The sequence below is a fragment of the Lampris incognitus genome, chromosome 6, assembly GCF_029633865.1.
Source record: "Lampris incognitus isolate fLamInc1 chromosome 6, fLamInc1.hap2, whole genome shotgun sequence".
Classification (NCBI taxonomy): domain Eukaryota; kingdom Metazoa; phylum Chordata; class Actinopteri; order Lampriformes; family Lampridae; genus Lampris; species Lampris incognitus.
The window spans coordinates 31,203,673-31,226,653 of NC_079216.1; the positions used below are offsets into that span (position 1 = coordinate 31,203,673).

At 40.9% G+C, this 22,981-nt stretch overlaps 1 protein-coding gene across 1 annotated transcript in view; it reads right to left on the bottom strand.

Moving 5' to 3' along the window:
* The window catches only part of il34 (interleukin 34), a 147,277-nt gene that overhangs the window by 3,201 nt on the left and 121,095 nt on the right, over nt 1-22,981 (bottom strand). The window contains exons 5-7 of the mRNA XM_056282022.1: nt 16,358-16,435; nt 15,960-16,067; nt 15,140-15,323 (exon numbers count right to left, since the gene is read on the bottom strand). Of these exons, the coding sequence (XP_056137997.1) occupies nt 15,140-15,323; nt 15,960-16,067; nt 16,358-16,435 (370 nt within the window). The remainder of the gene's footprint in view (nt 1-15,139; nt 15,324-15,959; nt 16,068-16,357; nt 16,436-22,981) is intronic.

The window sequence follows — 22,981 nt, forward strand, 5'->3', positions numbered from 1 at the left end:
ACACAGCAGCAGATAATAAATGGTCTGTTGGATTAAGGTGGTCCACAGGAACCAGCATTGACAGCACTATTGACAGTTGTTAGTGCTGGTGTCGGTCTGTCTGTCTGTCTGTCTGTCTGTCTGTCTGTCTGTCTGTCTATCAGTTCTGACAGGTGTGTTGGTACACCTAAGTCAAACATCAGTATTGATAGGTGTGTGAAGACTACAAGACCAGCTTGGCAGGTTTTTAGCCTTTAGATGATTTTAACCTGTAGATGTCAGAAAACCCAATAAAGTGGTCTAGGGTTTTCTTTCTCTTCAAGGTGCTCTGTAAAAGTTGACGGCTCTGGTATTTGACCCCACACTGTTAAAGTGGACATGAAACAGTCAATAAAGTTAACATGATTTCTTAAATGTATTTCCACTCTAATCAACAATCATATAACAAACATGACAAATGTAAACATATAAAGGACAAAAGAAGCTCTGTTATATCTTTTGTGGCAAGGGTACCACCATCTTGCAGTACTATAACCTGTGATATCACAGGTTGGTCGGCTTGGCTGAGTTCAACAGATACAATGGTAAAAGAGAAAGTTAGAGACTGAGGACAGAAGAAGACAAAAGTGAAGCCACTATTGCATTGCTCCTGAATGTGAAAATGAGTTTTACAGGGTTACAGCCAAAGAGAAAACAGTCAATTTTCATAAACTGCTGCTGAATCAGAGAACAGTGCTGAATCATTCCTGTACTGTCATAATTCTTTATTCTGTCAGATTCCAGAATACACCCACTGTGTCTTGATGAGCTCATTCAAAAGTTATGGAGGATGAACCTGCCCGAATGTCTCAATATCCAACATCAATCTGTCTACACCATGGTGTTTTGACTGTGGTATCACAAATGTTGGTAACACTGTGCTGTGCAATGTGATGTACACAAACTTCACACACAAAGTGTTCATGTGGCATCATATTGTTATTTCAGACCTCTCAGACATGTTTGCATTACAGTGGCTCATGTGATGCAAAACGTGTCTGTGACGGAGCCAAATCTCTTCAGCATGGACAGGATTGACAAAATGCTAGTCAGTGGATTTGATACACATAGAAGCAGGTAATTAACATAAAGTGACAATTTCAGTTTGACACCAGCACGGGAGACTCTGTGGAAAAGAAGGAAAGATCTTAATGCAACTGGCAGAGATTCAATGGCCAAGGTGAAAAGTAACGGGAAAAGAGGACAGCCCTACCCAGTACCACGTGACAATGTAAAATAACTAGACCAAGTATCATTGGTGTGAACACAGGCCCAGGGGGAGGTGTAAAGAAGTCAAATCCAGGATATAAATCTGTTCCAAAATCCAAACTTATGAAGTACCGCAAAAAGATAATTTCATTCAATCTGATCAAATGCTTCCCCTGCATCAAGCGAAATAACAACTTCAGGAGTTAGAGAAGAGTGGTTGGGGAAAATCAAATTCAAAAGTGTACAATTGTTAAAAAACAGCTGATGCTATTTGATAGAGCCGTTCAGTTTCTCTAATATAATAACTGGAGAATCCCTTCAAGATAGGTTGCTAAAGCTTTAGCCAAAAATTTGACATCCACATTCAGCAAAGTCAGAGGTCTAGCCCACCCTTTGGTAGGTTTAACACACTTGCTTTTTAGTTTTTCTTGCCTTATTACTGATCTATAAGTCATGATGCCCTTTAGGTGTCTTCTCAGTAGTTGCTGTACTGATTCACACTGTTGGTTTCATGTTGTCTGATGATGCATTCAATGCCTTTATCTCATCCTCAATTGATGACTTATTGATGCTATCAATAAAAACGATTCTGTCTCTTCTACTATGGGAATCACTCAAAGCATATCTGTGCAGGCAAATTATTTCCTATTCAGCGTATGTTGTAAAAATCTTAAGGCCAAGTTGCAAGAATTAACAACTAAAATCCTGGATATAGACTGACAAAATACAATCAATCCAACCCCAAACTTGAAGCGACAACTCGATTTGCAGGCAGAGTTTGACCTTATTGCAACAACGAATGTGGAATGTCTTCCACTACACTCTTGCAGTAATTATTATGAATATGGTGACAAGTTGGGCAGCTTATTAGCCCATCAATTGAAACGACAGGCTACATCTCAATTGATTCCTCAAATTAAAGACTCCGCTGGCATGCTTGTTTCTGACCCAACAACCATCAGTGCAACTTTCAAGACTTTTTATTCCTCTCTCTATTAACAAGAATCTTTTGTCAGACATGGCAGAAATTACTTACTTCCTCAAGAATCTTGAGGCCCCTACTGTTGACCCTGTCACCGCTAATGGGCTTGATGCATCCCAGATCCAAACACTGGCACCTGTTTGATTATGCTATCGTAAGGTGGGCTGATCTTAAAGACGGGCTCCTTATAAGAGCTTTGCGAGGAGCAGACTGCTGGACAGACCACCGTATGATCCAGACAAAAGTCAGAATGCATGTCCGACCCTTGAGACGCCAATCTGGGCCAAAAAAGAAACCACTCCACTGTGCCAGACTATCCAACAGCGACACCAGAAACACCTTCTGTCGTTCTCTAGCCGACAACTTAGTTGACATTGAACAGCTGATCAACTCAGTGTCTGGGATGGATGAAAAGTGGACCTCTCTGAGCACCACCCTCTTTGACAATGCAGCCCAATCCATTGGCTTCAAAACCAAGAAACATCAGGACTGGTTTGATGACAATGCCAGAACGATCTCCACCCTCCTGGACAACATGCATAAGGCACACAGAGCCGCCCTCAGCAACCCACCTTCCCAACCTCAAGAAAAAATGGCAAGACCTCCGCTCTGAGGCCCAAACAACTCTGCGGAATCTGCAAAATGAGTGGTGGATTTTCAAAGCCAACGAAATCCAGGCTCATGCAGACAGGAACGACATGCATGGTTTCTATGATGCAGTTGAGGCCGTCTATGGCCCCAGAAACTGCTCCCTGACATCCATTAGGTCTGCTGATAGAACAACTCTCATCAAGGATCAGGCCCTGTTAGTGGAGCGGTGGGCCGAGCTTTTTAACACCCTGCTCAACCAGCCCAGCCCAGTGGACTCAACTGTACTGGCAGAGTTCCCTGAAAAGCCTACCTTGCAAGACCTAGACCTCCCACCATCTTTTAAAAAAAATCCTACATGCAGTCAAGACCCTGAAAAACAACAAAACCCCTGGACCTGATAATATTCCAGCTGAAATCCTCAAGGAAGGAGGCTATCTCTGTACGAGGACAATGTATCTCTATATCCTTGAGGTGTGGAGTTGCGAGTGTGCCCCCCAACAGTGGAAAGACGCCAACATTGTGACCATTTATAAAAACAAATGAGACAAATCCATCTGCTCCAACAGTAGGGGTATTTCACTACTGGCCATTACCGGAACGGTTCTAGCCAAGATCATGCTCCGCAGACTAACACTCGCAATAGCTGAACGGGTCATACCAGAGTCACAATGCGGCTTCCGAAAGGATAGAGGGACCGTTGACATGATCTATGTCACACGCCAGCTCCAGGAGAAATGCCGAAAACAGCACAAGGATCTATACATAGGATTCATAGAGCTCTCAAAGGCATCCAGAGAATCCTCAGCATTACTTGGGAGGACAGAGTGCCACACACAGAGGTGTTGGAGCGGGCAGGCAGCTGCAGCGTGGAGTCTACCCTAAACCACCATCAACTCAAGTGGCTTGGGCATGTTATTCGCATGCCCAGTGAACAACTCCCACGCAAAGTCCTCTACAGCCAACTACGCCTTGGTCAACGCACTGCTGGTGGGCAGAAGAAGCAGTTCAAAGACCAAATGAAGACCACACTGAAAAGATGCCAGATCAACCTCTCTTCTTTGGAGGAACTTGGTTCCTACCGCACAACCTGGCACTCTCACGTCTCAGAGGGAGTGAAGTATATGGAAAACCAGCGCACATAACACCGTGTAGCAAAGCGTGCGAAGAGGCATGCTTGCAAAGCTACCCCTGCCCCCTCCAGCACTACTTTTACATGCCCGGTCTACAACCGCAACTGTGCATCCAGGATTGGACTATTCAGCCACCAAAGGACTCACAAATAGGAGAAGATGGTCATCATCAACACGATGGACAACCAGCAAGCAAGCCTGCCACTAGCCTTTGGCAATGGAGCGGAGCCACTGTGGGGTGGGGAGGCAGCATACACTGCAGGCTGCAGGTGTGACTGAGGGACGTTTCCTCTTTTATTAACCTTAAGTGGCATTTCAGTGATTGAAAACCAACGTAACTATATCATACAAGAGTTACATAAAACTTGAGTCGTAAAAAGGGGACAAAAAGTGCTGAATGGTGTTAAGAAAAATAGACTCTGCTGGAGCTCCCTAATGTGTGACTTACAACACGTTTTGCTAAGCTGAACGTACCACAGGTTTTTCATTGGAGAGAGGGGTTGCAGGGAGCAATTGCGTAACTTTATAAGGCAGAGCAATGTTGGTGGAAATCCACCCAATAGAGTATCTCAGCAATAAAGGGAAGTTAAGCGAACCAACAGTAATTGTTGGTTGGTTGATATGATTGGCTTTAGTTGGATATTTTGGGACCTTTTTATATTTGAGTTAGGTCAAATGACCAATCTTACCCCCTTGCCTCTCACTATGCCCATATATTTCTATGTGACAAGAGTGGGGCCGGAGAGAGACATTGGATTTTTGTTTTGAAAATGTCAATAGTTTAGCTCCTCTGCGGACTCAACTTTTGAATGAGATAATTGGAGATGTTCGTGATTCATGCAAATAAAAAAGTCAGTATACACAGAGCACAATTCTTTTCAGAACTGAACTAATTTACTTTTCAGGCTGAACTGAAGAATAAATGAGAGTCATTTATTTACACAGAGGAATGGAGGGTATGATCTTATTAGGCTTCCAAGCTAGCATGTGCCAGGTATTGCAAGCTGCCTACACAAAGGTTAAAAGGTCACCAGATGAGGAGTTATGACAAGGGTAAACAAAAGCGTAAATCACTTAAGACACAGGAAGAATTTAAGATGGTAATGGGATGAAACGGAAAAGAAAACGATAAACCAACCAAAGTAGCAATTCTTCCACACACTAACCCAGGGATTTGTTTGAGGTGTGCTGAAAGTTGACAACTGGCTCCACATTTTTCCAGTTCAGGAACACATGAACCATTTGGGCTTTTAATGAGAGGCAGCAGCTATGTAATTGAGACAGCCTTGAGGTTATTCATTTCCAGATATAGGGCATTTAAAGGAAGAAATTTCAGGCAGAGACAGGAGGACAATTTTAGCTACGCATATTGTATGATGGGTTGTAAGATATTGTTGGTAAACTCCAGGCATTGGTGTAGTGGTATTTGTAGAACCAGGTGAGAGCGCACGTACCACAATGCCCCCCGCCCCCACCCCGTGCTCCCATACTCCACTTTATACACTGCTGCACTTTATACAGTTAAATTGCTCCCATTAATTCATATTTGATCATCAATATTCAATTACTAGTACTTCATTTTCAAAAAATAACGTTATCCTACAGTTATCCATTCAAGTCTAGCCTTAAAACAATGCAGTCTGTAATACTATCTTACGGTGGGCCAGAAGCGCAAAACACAAAATTATTACGAAAACACAAAAACATGAGTGAAAAACAAAAACCATTAAGAAAAGCCAAAAAAATAAAAAACGAAGGAAACACACAAACATTAAGTGAAAAACACAAAAACATTGAGCAAGCACAAATATCAAGGGACAAATCACCAAAACATTTAAAAACCACAAAAAATGAAGAAATCACAAAAACATTAAGAAAACACTGTGTTGTTGTTTTCACAATGTTTTTCAATTTTCTTAGTTTTTTTGTGTTTTCTTCATGTATTTGTGTTTTGCACATCCGATCTTTTAATAAGGAAGTGTTCCAGTCCACAGCGTATGCGTATGGCTAATTAAGGGATGATTGAGTTTTCTTTGTCAAATTAAGGCTTTTATTTTTACATGCCAAACATCCTGCCAGAACTTTTGATGCCCGTTTCAACATAGTTCAAAGACCACAGAAACTTTTGGAAAGCATGAATTATGAACTTGGATTTTAACAATTGCTGAAGAGAAAGAGATCATTTCTGGATAACAATGGATATGTAGATTGTATCGCTCAGTATTCATACTATGTCATCTTCGCTAAAAAATAAAAAAAAGATGCAAAACCATTGTGAAAACAAGAATACATTTTGTTTTTCAACATTTTTGTGTTTGTCTTAATGTTTTTGTAGTTAAGACCCGTCTTGCCCTGCTAGCCCCTGTATTCATCACAATAGTCAATCTCTCCCTAGCGCAGTTTGTAGTATCTGCATGTTTCAAGTGGTCCACTATTTTCCCTGTACCGAAGAAAACCAACCCAACCAACCTCAGTGACTACCATCCAATAGCTCTCATATTTGTGGTTGTGAAGTGCTTTGGGAAGATTATTAAGGATTATATCTGCTTCTCTCTCTCAAGTGCTTTGGACCCCCTACAGTTTGCTTACCACCCCAACCAATCCACTGAAGATGCCATCTCCCATGTACTACACACTACCCTATCCCACCCTGACAATGGGGGGGGGGCTATGTGAGAATACACTTCATCTACTATGGTTCAGCCTTCAATACCATAGTGCCCCCCAGACTGGTCACCAAGTTCAGGGAATATCTTGATGCATGCTCAATAATCCAGGTAAGAAAATCAAAGAAGGTTGAATCAGTTCATCTGGATACAATGTTTATTGACAGATATGTTTCATCACTCAACTAAGTGACCTCTTCAGTCTAAACTGACAGTTTACAGTTTAGACTGAAGATGTCACTTAGTTGAGTGATGAAATGTAAGTCAATAAACATTGTATCCAGATGAACTGTTTCAACCTTCTTTGACCATCTCAGGGAACTTGGCCTGAACACCTCCCTGTGCAACTAGGCCCTTGACTTTCTGACCAACAGACCCCAGGTGGTTAAGTTGGGTAGATACACCTCCACCCTCTCTCACCTTCAACATAGGAGCCCCCCAAGGCTGTGTTCTGAGTCCCCTGCTCTAATCTCTGTAAAATCACATGACTGTGTGGCCACGAGCAGCTCCAACACCATTGTTAAGTTTGCTGATGATAGTAGTGGTGGGCCTGATCTCCAGCAAGGAGATGGCCTACCTGGAAAAAGTGGAGGATATATCACTGTAGTGCCAGACCAACAGCCTCTCTCCCTGAATGTCAGAAAAAACAAGTAGTTTGTTGTGGACTTCAGAAAGACACAGCGGAGGACCTACACCTCTCTATCAACGGGGTCCCAGTAGAGAGGGTGAGCAGCTTCAGATACCACGGTTATCACATCACTGAGGACCTAACATGAACACTACACACGAAGACTCTGGTGAAAAATGTGAGGCAGTGTCTTTATCACCTCAGCCAACTGAGGAAGTTCAATGTTTCCCCTCGGTTCCAAAAAACCTTTTACTCTGGTACCATTGAGAGCATCCTGGCAGGATGCACCACCGTCTGGAGTGGGAACTGCACCTCTCAAGACCAAAAAGCCCTGCAGAGTGGTATGGCCGACTGAGCGTACCACCAGGTCCACACACTCACCCCCCTACAGGATTTATACACCAGGTGGTGTAGGACCAAGGCAAAAGGGATTATAATGGATCCCCATCATCCCAATAACAGACTGTTTCAGCTACTGCGGTCAGGCAGAAAGAAGCCTTTGCAGCCACAAGGCTGACACAGAAAGACTCAGAAGGAGTTTCTTTCCCAAGGCCATACGGTTGCTTAATATTAAATAACAAATAACAATAATAATAACATAAATAACTTACACTGTTGATACTATGTAAACATACTAAGAACTGTAAGGACTGACACTTTGCCACTGTCACTTACCTCCATACAGATTTTGCACATTTTTTTTTGCACACGTTGGGTATAACTTTGTTAAAAGAAACACTCAATGGTAGGGAAAGTGCTCAACAAATAAGGAGCAAAATAATCCAGTGAGTCAAGTAAATTCTTTATGAGACAGTACAAGCCTGTTTCATGCCATAAGCAATCATAAGCTGTCAATAAAGCAACACGGGAAAGAACATACCATTTACTGCCTTGTCGTGCACATCACGTACACAACATCCAATGGGGAAGGGAGAGGTGTGACATTCAAAAATTCAAAAACACGTGATCACTAACGGTCCAATGGGGGGGGGGGTGTTGGTAATTGTCTGTTGGCATAATTTATTTATAATTACAAAATAGGTGCTTATATCTATGTCTGCAATGGCTTTTTACTTCCTAATTGGGATGATAAACCAATTGGACAAGCAAAATTATGGATTCAAATCTACAAAATCACTGCTGTCCATCCCCGAATAGAGACTCTTTGAAGATGGCATGCTTTAAATGATTAAAAACATCAAATTTAAACAACCAATCAAAACATTCCAGAAGAAATTGCACAATGATTCAAAAAAGATAAACGAAGATGATATGCTCTTCATTGCAGCCAACAAAACCACTAACTTCCACAAATTAAAACCCGAGCAATACGGTGACCTCCTAGAAAATAACATGACAAAATCATACAAGAGGGTCGCAGAGATCGCCAAAAGAGAGGTAATGATGAAAGACAAAAAAATTGCCTCGGACCTAGAATTAGACAACCGCATTGATGTCACTGCCCAGAACCAAGCCTTCATCACCCTGAAGGACCACAAACCGAACTTTTTAAACAAGCCAACATGTAGACTGATCAACCCCACCAAACCGGAAATCAGAAAGATAAGTTAAAAAAAAAAACCCAAAAAATAATCAAAAACATGAACGATCAAATCTTGAAAAAAGTCCCCATAATCCAATGGAAAAACACAGACCAAGTATTAGAAGGGTTTAAGAACACAGATGACAAGAAGAACTGCAAATTTATATGTTTTGATATCTGTGAGTTCTACCCCTGGGTTGCTGAAGGTTCATGTGATGTAGGCTGAAAGGTTCAGGCTACCGATTCTTGCATGCATGACAAACCCTGGATAGGCCCCTCCTCGTGGTATTGACCGGACCTCACTTGTGGAGTTGGCGTAACCTGGGCAGCACTCAGCTGGCTAAAGCCTAATGGGGCTGGCGGTTATAAAAATCCCACACATCCCTGGCTCGTAAGTGCCTAACAAGTGGGCAGTCCGGACTCTCAATCCGACCATCACTTGGGTGCAACCTTTGGCGGATCCCATCGTCTTCGCTCTTGTGTTGCCATGGAACTACGTAGATCCTCCCAGGCCAAGCAGTGTGGACCAGTGTCGCGACCTGATCACCACTTTAATCAAGGCTTTAGCGAATGGCTCCAAGAGTTTTTTTTCTATCTCTTGGATCCTCAGACACGAGAGATGCCAACGACGACGACCCCTCCATAAGCAGAGAGTTACTATCCAAAGCCACTGATTTTGCCGCAAAACAAAGTGATATCCGAGCAAGACAGAGACACTATATACCAGGCGAAGGATTCACAATGGAAACCCATGGCAGAACAAAGTTAATAGCAAATTTGATGTAACCATGGGCAGCTTTGACGGGGCAGAAATGTGTGAATTAATTGGAATATATTTGCTATCTCAACTACAAGACCTAAACATCAATGTCGGACTCTATAGGGATGACGGACTAGCAATTTGTAGCAAAACACCAAGAGAGGTCAAGCAAATTAAGAAAACAATATGCAAAATATTCTCAAACAATGGGCTAAAAATCACAATTGAAGCAAACAAAAAACAAACGGACTTTCTGGACATCTCAATGGACCTTAGGAACGGCGCATACAAGTCGTACACCAGCCCCTTCTCTCAGCCCCTTGCCCACTTTTTAGCATTTTTCAAAATTATCCAGCGGGTGGAGTTAGGTTAAGACTTGGGGAAGAAGTTACACTTTAATGTTTACAAATTTTAAGTGTGAGTGAACATTACATCAGCCTTGATAAAATACTTATGTTTTGTTCACATTCACCTAAACTATCAACTGGCTTATAAAACCTGCCAAAGTGGATCTGGGTCCTCTGACTCAGCTTGAACAATCCTGGATTATGTGCTCTGTTTGTTTAAAGTTGGAATTTGGATTTCATTTTTTTCTGCATCACAAAAAACAAAATCACTTTTCATAGTAATTAAACAGCGTTCCCTCCCATTACACCCCTGTCTCCATGTTTATAGCTGGTAGAACATGTTTCATTTAATATAGATTAGGGTCGGATGTATGTTGCTGACAGAGATAATTCTTGGCCCAGCTACTTAACTCGATTACTTTTTTTTTGACTCTACCCTGAAAAAGATAACCTGATAAAGTTGTTAACATGACTGTAAGATGGGAATAATGCCTTTATCATGATCATACCACGATTTGCTTATTTGTATGCAAGTAAACATGCTCACTGACACTAACCCCATGGCAAGTTAGGCAATTTCAGCTAATATGCATTTCCAAGGACTACTGAAGGAGTACCTAGAAGAAAGCCAGGCAAACACGGAGAATAAGCAAAGCGCTCATAGAAAGTCGAAAGGTTGAACCCAATCCATAAAAAGGTTGAACCAAATTCCCTCTTGCTGTGAGATAATAGTGCTACATATTCAACCACTGTGGTGCCCATATTGATATTTGAAATTCTAAAAAATAACTGAATAAAATAATTATGTTTTACTGATGCAGGACAGGAACTTGACCTGGATTTACCGTTGCACATGAACTGCAATAAAAACTGTTGCCTGGTTTCTGCTACGCAGGCTTGTAATGGTAATCAGACATGATGAATGATATATTTTCAATTAAAAAAAAAAACCCCACTCCTCTCACTTGGTTCTTGCTTACATTCTAAACAGAAGGCGGTGGGGGCTTAACTCCTTGACCTAGTAGACTAACCCCTGGCGTGTCTTTCTAACCCTTGACCCTGCCTACCTCAGCTCTGCACTTAGCCACTGGCCAATGCGAGCTACCCTGAGGCCAGGGGCACCAGCTTTGGCCCTACCAATACCGGGGACACTTTTCTCATTTGTGTTGTGAGCAAAGAACAGTTGACATCTCTATCCCCCTGTTGGATTATTTCTTTCTATCCAATTGTTGCCTTATTCCTTTTTTTCCCTCCACCCTGCTAATGCAGTGTGCGGACAGCTTCGCATAGACTGCCTTTTCGATTTTGTTTCTTTATCTTTAACCTGATTTCATATAGGCTACTTGATTTTGGATCAGACTGAAAATGTAAAATAAGGGATGTAAGCTGATAATCAGCCCACTTATATCTGAAATGAATGATGTTGCTGATCTGCTCTGATGCAAAAACAGTGAAACTTTAGTTATTAATCATTAATTTTATAATGTTAGTTGAATGTCTTTTATCTTGCTTTTTCTTCTTGTTCTAATGAATATGTATGCGTTTATGTAAATATATAAAAAAGAAGTGTGTTATGTATATATTTTCATAATAAAAGAAAAAAAAGTGAAGATCCGCCTTACTCTGCCTCTGATTGGCTCTAACACTGATGAAAACTCGCGTACCGCAGGCTACTCGTTATTGTCATTTATAGTCGCACTAGTTTTTCTCCTCTCTGCTCTCTGTGCTTCAATGGGGGCGGGGCTTAGCCCTTGCGCACGCACACACTCATACACACTCACACAACAAGGGGAGCAGAGGAGAACTGGTGAACCAGGGGAAGGGAAGGTTGTTGTCGTCAACACCTACATTACTATAAATGCAATAAAAGCTTCACACCATCCCCAAAGCAAATTCTCCGGTGTAATGTTAATGCATGAACTCGGCAGCAACAACACACTAAATAGAAAACGTTGCACATCATAACGTATTGTATTCATAACATGAGGTATACGCTGGGTCCGGATTGACTTGACGCTTGGTCCGGATGTGGACCATGGTCCAGACTTTGAGAAGTCCTGGTCTAGGTCCTGCAAACGAGAATGTCACAAACTTTCCTGAAAGCTGTGCAACCTTCTAACCTACTGTTCTGTCTGTCTTAACAGCCACGAGCATATGAGCACTCTCTCTCTCTTGCTCTTCTCTTTCTCTCTCTCTCCTCATTTCAGTGCTTGAGGTTCTTCTGCTATGGACTGTGCAATGACGGTGGGATCAAGACCTCTGTCTCTGTTTCATCCTGTGTTCTACACTGATCTTTAGCCTACATGAAGACTTCTGCCGCTGCTTCTTTTCCTTTTGTCCCTGAGTAATTTTGCATCATTTGTGTTGGCTGTGAGTATGCATCACTCTCACTCATCTGTGTGAGTGCCTGCTGTGTGCATGAGAGCTCTATCCTTTCTCCAGGGCTCTGTAGTACTACACTGGTGTTGATGCATGGAGCCATATCTACTCTGTGGCTGTGTCTGTGAAGGATGCCTGATGTGCTACTGGGAAGGATCCTTGACTCTTCACTATATACTTTGCACTGTTTAACTATCACTCATATAATTATGAAGTTTTCACTTGTTTTTTTTTTCTTACTTATGTTTTAACTGTATATCTTTTATACTATTTTGCCATGTGTGTTAATCCCTTTATTGCCTATTGAGTGGTTATTGTTAATCTGTTCTGTTTAGTCTGTTGTGTTGACTCGACACGTATTGCATATCTATTCATGCTTTCTCTGTTGCTCTTCCCGAGGTTTCTCCCATTTTTATTTTTTTATTTTTTTAGCCTCAGCAAGTTTTTTTTTCCAGTGGAGTTTTTCCCAGTCCAAATTGACAGTCTAAGGATATGGGGTGTCGAACATGTTACTTACACTAACTGTGATTGTAAAGCCCTTTTGCACTAAATTGTGATTTAGTGCTATACAAATAAAACTGACTTGAGTGGTTAACTACACATTGTTCCTTGTTCCTATTTGTCATGGTTTAGAGCTAAGTTATGACAACCCAAACTTTATCTGCACTCCAATGTGTGTCTGACTCAGAGACAGTAAAAGAATGATAGATAGATAGCCAGAGTTTACTTTTAACATATTTCTTTAATAGATTGTTTACTCCAGGAACGCTCATAACATCTTTCATTAAATTCACCATCACTAAAAATCCTAGGTCATGAAGTGTTTGTAAATCTTCCATATAAACAGTTTGGCATAGTTGCAAATTTCAGCTTACACCACTTATGAAAGCAAATTTATCACACTTATTTCTCTCTTTTGTAAGTAGAAGTGAATGCCTGTCTAATTCCAGATTGAAGACATCTGGCTGGCCTGGCTTCAATTGTACACAGCCAGGGTTTAAATTATGGGGTGGAGGGCTGAGACTCCCAAGATTGAGCGATAGCCGTCCTAGATGTGCCAAAAAATGAATGTGAAGAGGGGCTGCTTGCCCAGTGTCACTGTGGTGAGGAAAGGCACTTGGGTATTTCTAATTCTGTAATTATTCTCTCAGCTCCTCTGTTTGTATTGTTGAAGTAGCCTGTGCCTGTGCTGTTTATGCCAATGCAACAAAAGTGATGCAGAAGAGGTTGGTGCTACACATGGAGCCTTTGGAATAAGCTGTTTTTAAATGGTCTTGATTTGCATTTAGCTTATGTTATTCTGAGCAATGATGCTTCGGCATGAAAAAGGTTTTTGGTTTGTAATTACAGACTATGTTCCCACTCAGTTCTATTGCTCATAATATATATAGAGCTATACATATATATATATATATATTACGAGCAGTAGAACTGAGCAGGATCATAGTGGCACGTAAATGAAAAAAAACGGGCCCCCCTGGGATTTCAGTATACAGTGCATCCGGAAAGTATTCACACCCCTTCACTTTCCCCACATTTTGTTATGTTACAGCCTTATTCCAAAATGGATTAAATTCCTTTTTTTTCTCATCAATCTACACACAATACCCCATAATGACAAAGTGAAAAAGGTTTTGTAGAAATTTTTGCAAATTTAGTAAAACCCTGTCTACAACCTCCTCTAAATGAAGTATTCATTTCCTATTTAGGCTCTGACACGAGAGCAGCCTTAGCACTACCACCTGATGAGTGATGAAACGTTTCTCTCAATAAATGTTGTCCAGATGAACTGATTCAACTTTCTTTCTTTGAACAACTCACATTTTTGTTAATTTTGGATAACTGTGCTTCATGCACATTTTTGCATCTTTGAGGTTTTTTAATTGTATAGGTATACAGTGTGAGCACTGTTCATCCACACCAGCATATCAGATGCATAGTAAATGTATAAACACCAATGCATGGCCAAATTCAACATGCCAGAGTTCCACTATATACAGCTGCGGCAGTTCATGACTTTTGTCATTCACTATCATGCTTATTATGCTTCTTCTTTTTTTTTCTAATACTGTACTACATAGTATAAGAAAAATGTGCATTTTTAGGAACTTTGCCTCACATACTTTTGTACATCTTAACTCATGTTGTCTTAGCATTCTGTAAATTGCCCTTGTCTTAAGGGTCATTTATGACCCACCTTCATTATATCTCTAAGACATAAGATATACAGTGTATGCGCTATTTAGTCATTATTCTATTATAAACACTGCAAAAAATATATTCCCCATAAGCATAGTGGCATTAATTCCAATACATAGTAGTTTTGGGGAGATGCAATAAACCCAAGACAATGTAGTGTTGTGTTGTGTTGTGTTGTGTTGAACTAGATTTGTTTCAAAAATTAAATGAATGTAGACAAACGTATAATGTCAGGAAACACAATTTGACACATCCATCATGTTTTACAAACAAGTAGAATAAATAAAAAATGTCTTCCTAGACACAAATACCTATTGACTTGTATCTGAAGAAAATAAATCTGCAAATATTTTCTAAATTTAAATTATATTATTCTACAAAGATTTCCTAATTTTATTCAGTTTTGAATCTGCACTTGTGATTAACAAATCTAGTGTCTTATATTAATTAAATTTTTTTTTAAAGCAAATCCAATCCACATAGGATTTGTTATTCACAAATACAGGTTCAAAACTTTAAATAAATTAAAGCCATAACTTGTCGGAATATACAATTTTAATTTAGAAATATATTTGGGGAATTATTTTCTTTGAATAGAAATCTAGCATATCTTTCATTGGGCTCTCTCGTGATGTATTAGTTCCTTTGTGTAACAGAGTCTCTGCAAGTCTCATTTGTTATACTTACAGTTCCGCTGTGGGTCCATGCTTGGGAAGCAATAACTAAAGAGGCAATGCATGGTGCGGCAGAAGTTGTCCAAGAGTGATTTGGGAGAGGCAAATCGCCAGCTGGACTCAGGCACTCTGTCAGGCTCCTCTGTCATCTTGTCCCAAATGTCTTGAATACTATCTGGGAGCTCCCCCTGCAACGCCTGGTCACACAATACAACCATACCCACACAAATATAAAGACGAACAACAGAAAAGCAGACACACACAATAAAGACCACAAGCCCACACATAGACACACATGCAAATGTAAAAAGATTTTTAAAAGTATGCAAGGGTAATAATAACTGGCACAAGTAGGTTATGGTAATAATAACTGGCACAAGTGGGCTATTCAAACAATCTGTCTGTAGACTCAGAAAAACACCCTTGTGAAAAAATTTTGAATTACATCTGTTATCCTGTATTTTCTTTAAATCTGTTTCAGTGTGAATACATAAAAGATGAATTTCAACAGAAAACAGATGCATAAGGCGATGTCGGTTCACCATTTGCAGTTCCAAATACTCATGTTTTATCGACTTTAATTGGATAGAGAAAGCATGAGGTGGTGTGCAACCTATGTTTTTTGGGATGACAGAGGTTGCTCTAAGTCCACATTGATACTTGTATATAATATAATATAACATAGTATATGAAATAATATAATATAATATAATTAATTTAGTCCAGAGTTACCCTTAATTGTAGAGTTCATACAGTAGCTACGTTTGCATCAGTTAGCACCGAGCTAATTCCCTGCATACCTTTACTTTGATGAGAACTCATATTTGGCTCACCTCAGTCGGATATGAATGTACAAAAACTCCCTCAGCATCCCTGAAACGGCTCTCTAGCTCAGCAATGTATGGACGGGATGGATGTCTCTCTGGCAGCACCCGGAGAACCTTGAATTTTTGTTCATCAATAGTATATTAGAAAAAATTATGATCATAAGAAGTTAATCAGGATTTAATTTTATTTTCACATCAAAAGTGTTTTGAATATATTCATTGTTTATCAGTTAGTTATCATTATCTTAATATTTTGTTACTTGTTACTTGTAATTATGTGCATTTTTCTGTAATTTATGTAGTTTTTTTTTTATTGGAATTTTTAACCTGCATTGATTTGTATAGTTTACCACACATTTGGGAGGAGGGGATCTGCATGAAACATCATTGATTTTTATCCTTACCTTCTTCAGCACACCTTGGTTGACCTGGAACCACAACCTCTGCAGTACTAGCTCCTCTAACCCTTCAACCTCTAACTTCTGATGGGCAAATGTTAAGAGCGAAAGAGGAGAAGGAGAAAAAAGATAACATGGAAAAATAGGGGAGAGGAGGATAAAAGCAGTGCAGAGTGAGAACAGAGAGGTGGAAAAGATGGAAGCAAAGAATACCAGAGCAGAATAAAGAGGACAGAAGAAGTAATATTTATCAAACAATACACTACAGGTTATGATGTAATACTAGAGTTACAGCGAGGGACACAGAGTCACTGAAGGGGCAAATAGGAGAATGAATAAACACAGGTCAAGTGGCTCATCAGGACAATATGACAAACCTGCACCATATCAACTTCTCTCAGTACATTTCATTACACACTTGTGGAGCAACTAGGTTGACATTGAGCTGAAATCACAATGGCAGTAGCAGGAAAGTGATTTGCCTTAAAAGACTTGTTGGACTTACCTCTTTAAGGGGAACTTAAATCTAATATTATTTTTTACATCAAGAACCCTTGTTTGTTTCCCCAATCGGAGGCTGACTCGTGAGCAATCTTTTTACACCAAACCTGAGTCATCAGGTCTGGTGTAAAAAGAAGCTTGACATGGGGATAACCATGTCAAGCTTCTGAAAAGATGTAGGAATGGGACGCTGGTCAAACATTGCATCACGTCGTAGACTACTCTGTGGTCTATGCTATTAAAAGAGGAGGCAAACTTTGTTAAAGCCAGAGCAACATGGAGCCAACTGCAATGCACAATTTTCTCTGGGATGATTGCATCACTTTAATTGTAAACCTGACGGTAGTTTCACACATCAAGGCCACAGGAATTTCAACGGGGAGTGTCATCTTGTTGCTTACACCAGCCATGGAATACCTGTATGTCTCCCTATGTGTTACAACCTGAACTGACAGTCTATTTTCATTTAGATAATTCAGTGACAAATCCCTTTTATTTGGAAAGTGATATTCTAAAGAGATCGGACATTCAGCGTCTCTATGTTTTCTGTTGTCTGTGAATGTTCTCATTCATCCAGGTCATGGTTATCCAAAGGAATTGAATCGAGTGCAACTGGACTTGGTATATATCCGTGAAGACGTTACGCCTCTCATCCAAGAGGCTTCATCAGTTCGTGCCTTTCTGACTAGATCAAGCTAGTCTTCACGAGTATATACCAAGTCCAATTGCACTTGATTCAATTCCTTTGGATATGTTTTCTGTTAATTTACATTGGTGCTCATATGTACAGTGCATCCGGAAAGTATTCACACCCCTTTACTTTCCCCACATTTTGTTATGTTACAGCCTTTTTCCAAAATTGATTAAATTCCTTTTTTTTCTCATCAATCTACATACAATACCCCATAATGACAAAGTGAAAAAGGTTTTGTAGAAATCTTTGCAAATTTATTAAAAATAAAAAACTGAAATTTGCATGTACATAAGTATTCACACCCTTTACTCAGTACTTGGTTGAGGCACCCTTGGCAGCAATTACAGCCTCAAGTCTTCTTGGGTATGAAGCTACAAGCTTGGCACACCTATATTTGGGGTATTTCTCCCATTCTTCTCTGCAGATCCTCTCGAGGTCTGTAAGGTTAGATGGGGAGCGTCGCTGCACAGCTATTTTCAGGTCTTTCCAGAGATGTTCAATGGGGTTAAAGTCTGGGCTCTGGCTGGGCCACTCAAGGACATTCACAGACTTGTCCTGAAGCCACTCCTTCGTTGTCTTGGCTGTGTGCTTAGGGTTGTTGTCGTGTTGAAAGGTAAACTTTTGCCCCAGTCTGAGGTCCTGAGCGCTCTGGAGCAGGTTTTCATCAAGGATCTCTCTCAACTTTGCTCCATTCATCTTTCCCTCGATCCTGACTAGTCTCCAAGTTCCTGCCACTGGAAAACATCCCCACAGCATGATGCTGCCACCACCGTGCTTCACTGTAGGGATGGTATTAGCAAGGTGATGAGAGGTGCCTGGTTTCTTCCAGATGTGACGTTTGGCATTCAGGCCAAAGAGTTCAATCTTGGTTTCATCAGACCAGAGAATCTTGTTTCTCATGGTCTGAGAGTCCTTTAGGTGCTTTCTGGCAAACTCCAAGCAGGCTGTCAGGTGCCTTTTACTGAGCAGAGGCTTCCGCCTGGCCACTCTACCATAAAGGCCTGATTGGTGGAGTGCTGCAGAGATGGTTGTCCTTCTGGAAGATTCTCCCATCTCCACAGAGGAACACTGGAGCTCTGTCAGAGTGACCATCGGGTTCTTGGTCACCTCCCTGACCAAGGCCCTTCTCCCCCGATTGCTCAGTTTGGCTGGGCGGCCAGCTCTAGGAAGAGTCTTGGTGGATCCAAACTTCTTCCATTTATGAATGATGGACACCACTGTGCTCTTCGGGACCTTCAAATCTGTAGAAATGTTTTTGTATCCTTCCCCAGATCTGTGCCTCGATACAATTCTGTCTCGGAGGTCCACAGACAATTCCTTTGACTTCATGGCTTGGTTTCTGCTCTGACATGCACTGTCAACAGTGGGACCTTATATAGACAGGTGTGTGCCTTTCCAAATCATGTCCGCTCAATTGAATTTACTACAGGTGGATTCCAATCAAGATCTAGAAACATCTCAAGGATGATCAGTGGAAACAGGATGAACCTGAGCTCAATTTTGAGTGTCATAGCAAAGGGTGTGAATACTTATGTGCATGCAATATTTCAGTTTTTTATTTTTAATAAAATTGCAAAAATTTCTACAAAACCTTTTTCACTTTGTCATTATGGGGTATTGTGTGTAGATTGATGAGAAAAAAAGGAATTTAATCCATTTTGGAATAAGGCTGTAACATAACAAAATGTGGGGAAAGTGAAGGGGTGTGAATACTTTCCGGATGCACTGTATATATATATATATATATATATATATATATATATATATACACACTACCGTTCAAAAGTTTGGGATCACCCAAACAATTTTGTGTTTTCCATGAAAAGTCACACTTATTCACCACCATATGTTGTGAAATGAATAGAAAATAGAGTCAAGACATTGACAAGGTTAGAAATAATGATTTGTATTTGAGATAAGATTTTTTTTACATCAAACTTTGCTTTCGTCAAAGAATCCTCCATTTGCAGCAATTACAGCATTGCAGACCTTTGGCATTCTAGCTGTTAATTTGTTGAGGTAATCTGGAGAAATTGCACCCCACGCTTCCAGAAGCAGCTCCCACAAGTTGGATTGGTTGGATGGGCACTTCTTGCGTACCATACGGTCAAGCTGCTCCCACAACAGCTCAATGGGGTTCAGATCTGGTGACTGCGCTGGCCACTCCATTACCGATAGAATACCAGCTGCCTGCTTCTGCTCTAAATAGTTCTTGCACAATTTGGAGGTGTGTTTAGGGGCATTGTCCTGTTGTAGGATGAAATTGGCTCCAATCAAGCGCTGTCCACTGGGTATGGCATGGCGTTGCAAAATGGAGTGATAGCCTTCCTTATTCAGAATCCCTTTTACCCTGTACAAATCTCCCACCTTACCAGCACCAAAGCAACCCCAGACCATCACATTACCTCCACCATGCTTAACAGATGGCGTCAGGCATTCTTCCAGCATCTTTTCATTTGTTCTGCGTCTCACAAACGTTCTTCTTTGTGATCCAAACACCTCAAACTTGGATTCATCCGTCCACAACACTTTTTTCCAGTCTTCCTCTGTCCAATGTCTGTGTTCTTTTGCCCATCTTAATCTTTTTCTTTTATTGGTCAGTCTCAGATATGGCTTTTTCTTTGCCACTCTGCCCTGAAGCCCAGAATCCCGCAGCCGCCTCTTCACTGTAGATGTTGACACTGGTGTTTTGCGGGTACTATTTAATGAAGATGCCAGTTGGGGACCTGTGAGGCGTCTGTTTCTCAAACTAGAGACTCTAATGTACTTATCTTCTTGCTCAGTTGTGCAACGCGGCCTCCCACTTCTTTTTCTACTCTGGTTAGAGCCTGTTTGTGCTGTCCTCTGAAGGGAGTAGTACACACCGGTGTAGGAAATCTTCAATTTCTTAGCAATTTCTCGCATGGAATAGCCTTCATTTCTAAGAACAAGAATAGACTGTCGAGTTTCAGATGAAAGTTCTCTTTTTCTGGCCATTTTGAGCGTTTAATTGACCCCACAAATGTGATGCTCCAGAAACTCAATCTGCTCAAAGGAAGGTCAGTTTTGTAGCTTCTGTAACGAGCTAAACTGTTTTCAGATGTGTGAACATGATTGCACAAGGGTTTTCTAATCATCAATTAGCCTTCTGAGCCAATGAGCAAACACATTGTACCATTAGAACACTGGAGTGATAGTTGCTTGAAATGGGCCTCTATACACCTATGTAGATATTGCACCAAAAACCAGACATTTGCAGCTAGAATAGTCATTTACCACATTAGCAATGTATAGAGTGTATTTCTTTAAAGTTAAGACTAGTTTAAAGTTATCTTCATTGAAAAGTACAGTGCTTTTCCTTCAAAAATATGGACATTTCAATGTGATCCCAAACTTTTGAACGGTAGTGTATATATATATATATATATATATATATATATATATATATATATATATATATATATATATATACATACACACACACACACATATATACACTCACCGGCCACTTAATTAGGCACACCTGTCCAACTGCTCGTTAACGCAAATTTCTAATCAGCCAATCACATGGCAGCAACTCAATGCATTTAGGCATGTAGACATGGTCAAGACGATCTGCTGCAGTTCAAACCAAGCATCAGAATGGGGAAGAAAGGTGATTTAAGTGACTTTGAACGTGGCATGGTTGTTGGTGCCAGACGGGCTGGTCTGAGTATTTCAGAAACTGCTGATCTACTGGGATTTTCACGCACAACCATCTCTAGGGTTTACAGAGAATGGTCCGAAAAAGAGAAAATATCCAGTGAGCGGCAGTTCTGTGGGCGAAAATGCCTTGTTGATGCCAGAGGTCCGAGGAGAATGGCCAGACTGGTTTGAGCTGACAGAAAGGCAACAGTAACTCAAATAACCACTCATTACAACTGAGGTATGCAAAAGAGCATCTCTGAATGCACAACACGTCGAACCTTGAGGCAGATGGGCTACAGCAGCAGAAGACCACACCGGGTGCCACTCCTGTCAGCTAAGAACAGGAAACTGAGGCTACAATTCGCACAGGCTCACCAAAATTGGACAATAGAAGATTGGAAAAACGTTGCCTGGTCTGATGAGTCTCGATTTCTGCTGCGACATTCGGATGGTAGGGTCAGAATTTGGCGTCCGTAACATGAAAGCATGGATCCATCCTGCCTTGTATCAACGGTTCAGGCTGGTGGTGGTGGTGTAATGGTGTGGGGGATATTTTCTTGGCACACTTTGGGCCCCTTAGTACCAATTGAGCATCGTGTCAACGCCACAGCCTACCTGAGTATTGTTGCTGACCATGTCCATCCCTTTATGACCACAGTGTTCCCATCTTCTGATGGCAACTTCCAGCAGGATAACGCGCCATGTCATAAAGCTCGAATCATCTCAGACTGGTTTCTTGAACATGACAATGAGTTCACTGTACTCAAATGGCCTCCACAGTCACCAGATCTCAATCCAATAGAGCACCTTTGGGATGTGGTGGACCGGGAGATTCGCATCATGGATGTACAGCCGACAAATCTGCAGCAACTGCGTGATGCTATCATGTCAATATGGACCAAACTCTCTGAGGAATGTTTCCAGTACCTTGTTGAATCTATGCCACGAAGGATTAAGGCAGTTCTGAAGGCAAAAGGGGATCCAACCCGGTACTAGCACGGTGTACCTAATAAAGTGGCCAGTGAGTGTATATACACACACACACACACACACACACACACACACACACACACATATATACATACATATATATCAATATAGATGTAGGAAAAAAACTTTTAATACAATACAAGCTTGTTTCGTGTGTCGCGCAGTCATTAGCTGCTAATGTGATTCAACAAACAAGAACACACAGTATACATTGCCCCGCGTCACGCCCCTAATTTCAGTGGACAGCAACCAATCAGAGGAGAAAACATTTGAACTATTACAACCAATGGGGTAGGTAGTTACGATGCACAGCAACCAATGGTAGGGTAGAAAACATTACAACCAATGGGGTAAGGGGTAGGGCTTGTTTTAAAACTGCATTTAAATGACTAGGGTACTGTTGAAATGGCATACATTTAGAATATAACAAGGTAACATCAAATGGGGTTCTTTATGTATATCATATAGCGGGGTGGTGTTGTTCAATTTATGTATATATGATTATTTTGCTCCTTATTCGTTTAGCACTTTCCGTACCATTGAGTGTTTCTTTCAACAAGGTTATTTTCACTCATCTTGTTGAGCACTTTTGAAACCGAGATAGAACAAGTAAATTTCGGCTAGAATTTACTTGACTCACTGGATTATTTTGCTCCTTATTTGTTGAGCACTTTCCCTATGCAATGTCTATTATAATTAGCAAAGAGTGGCTTTGGAAATGACTCATGCTCTAAGATGAATGGATGCTTTCTGCACTGCAACGTTCTCCATCTTTCCAA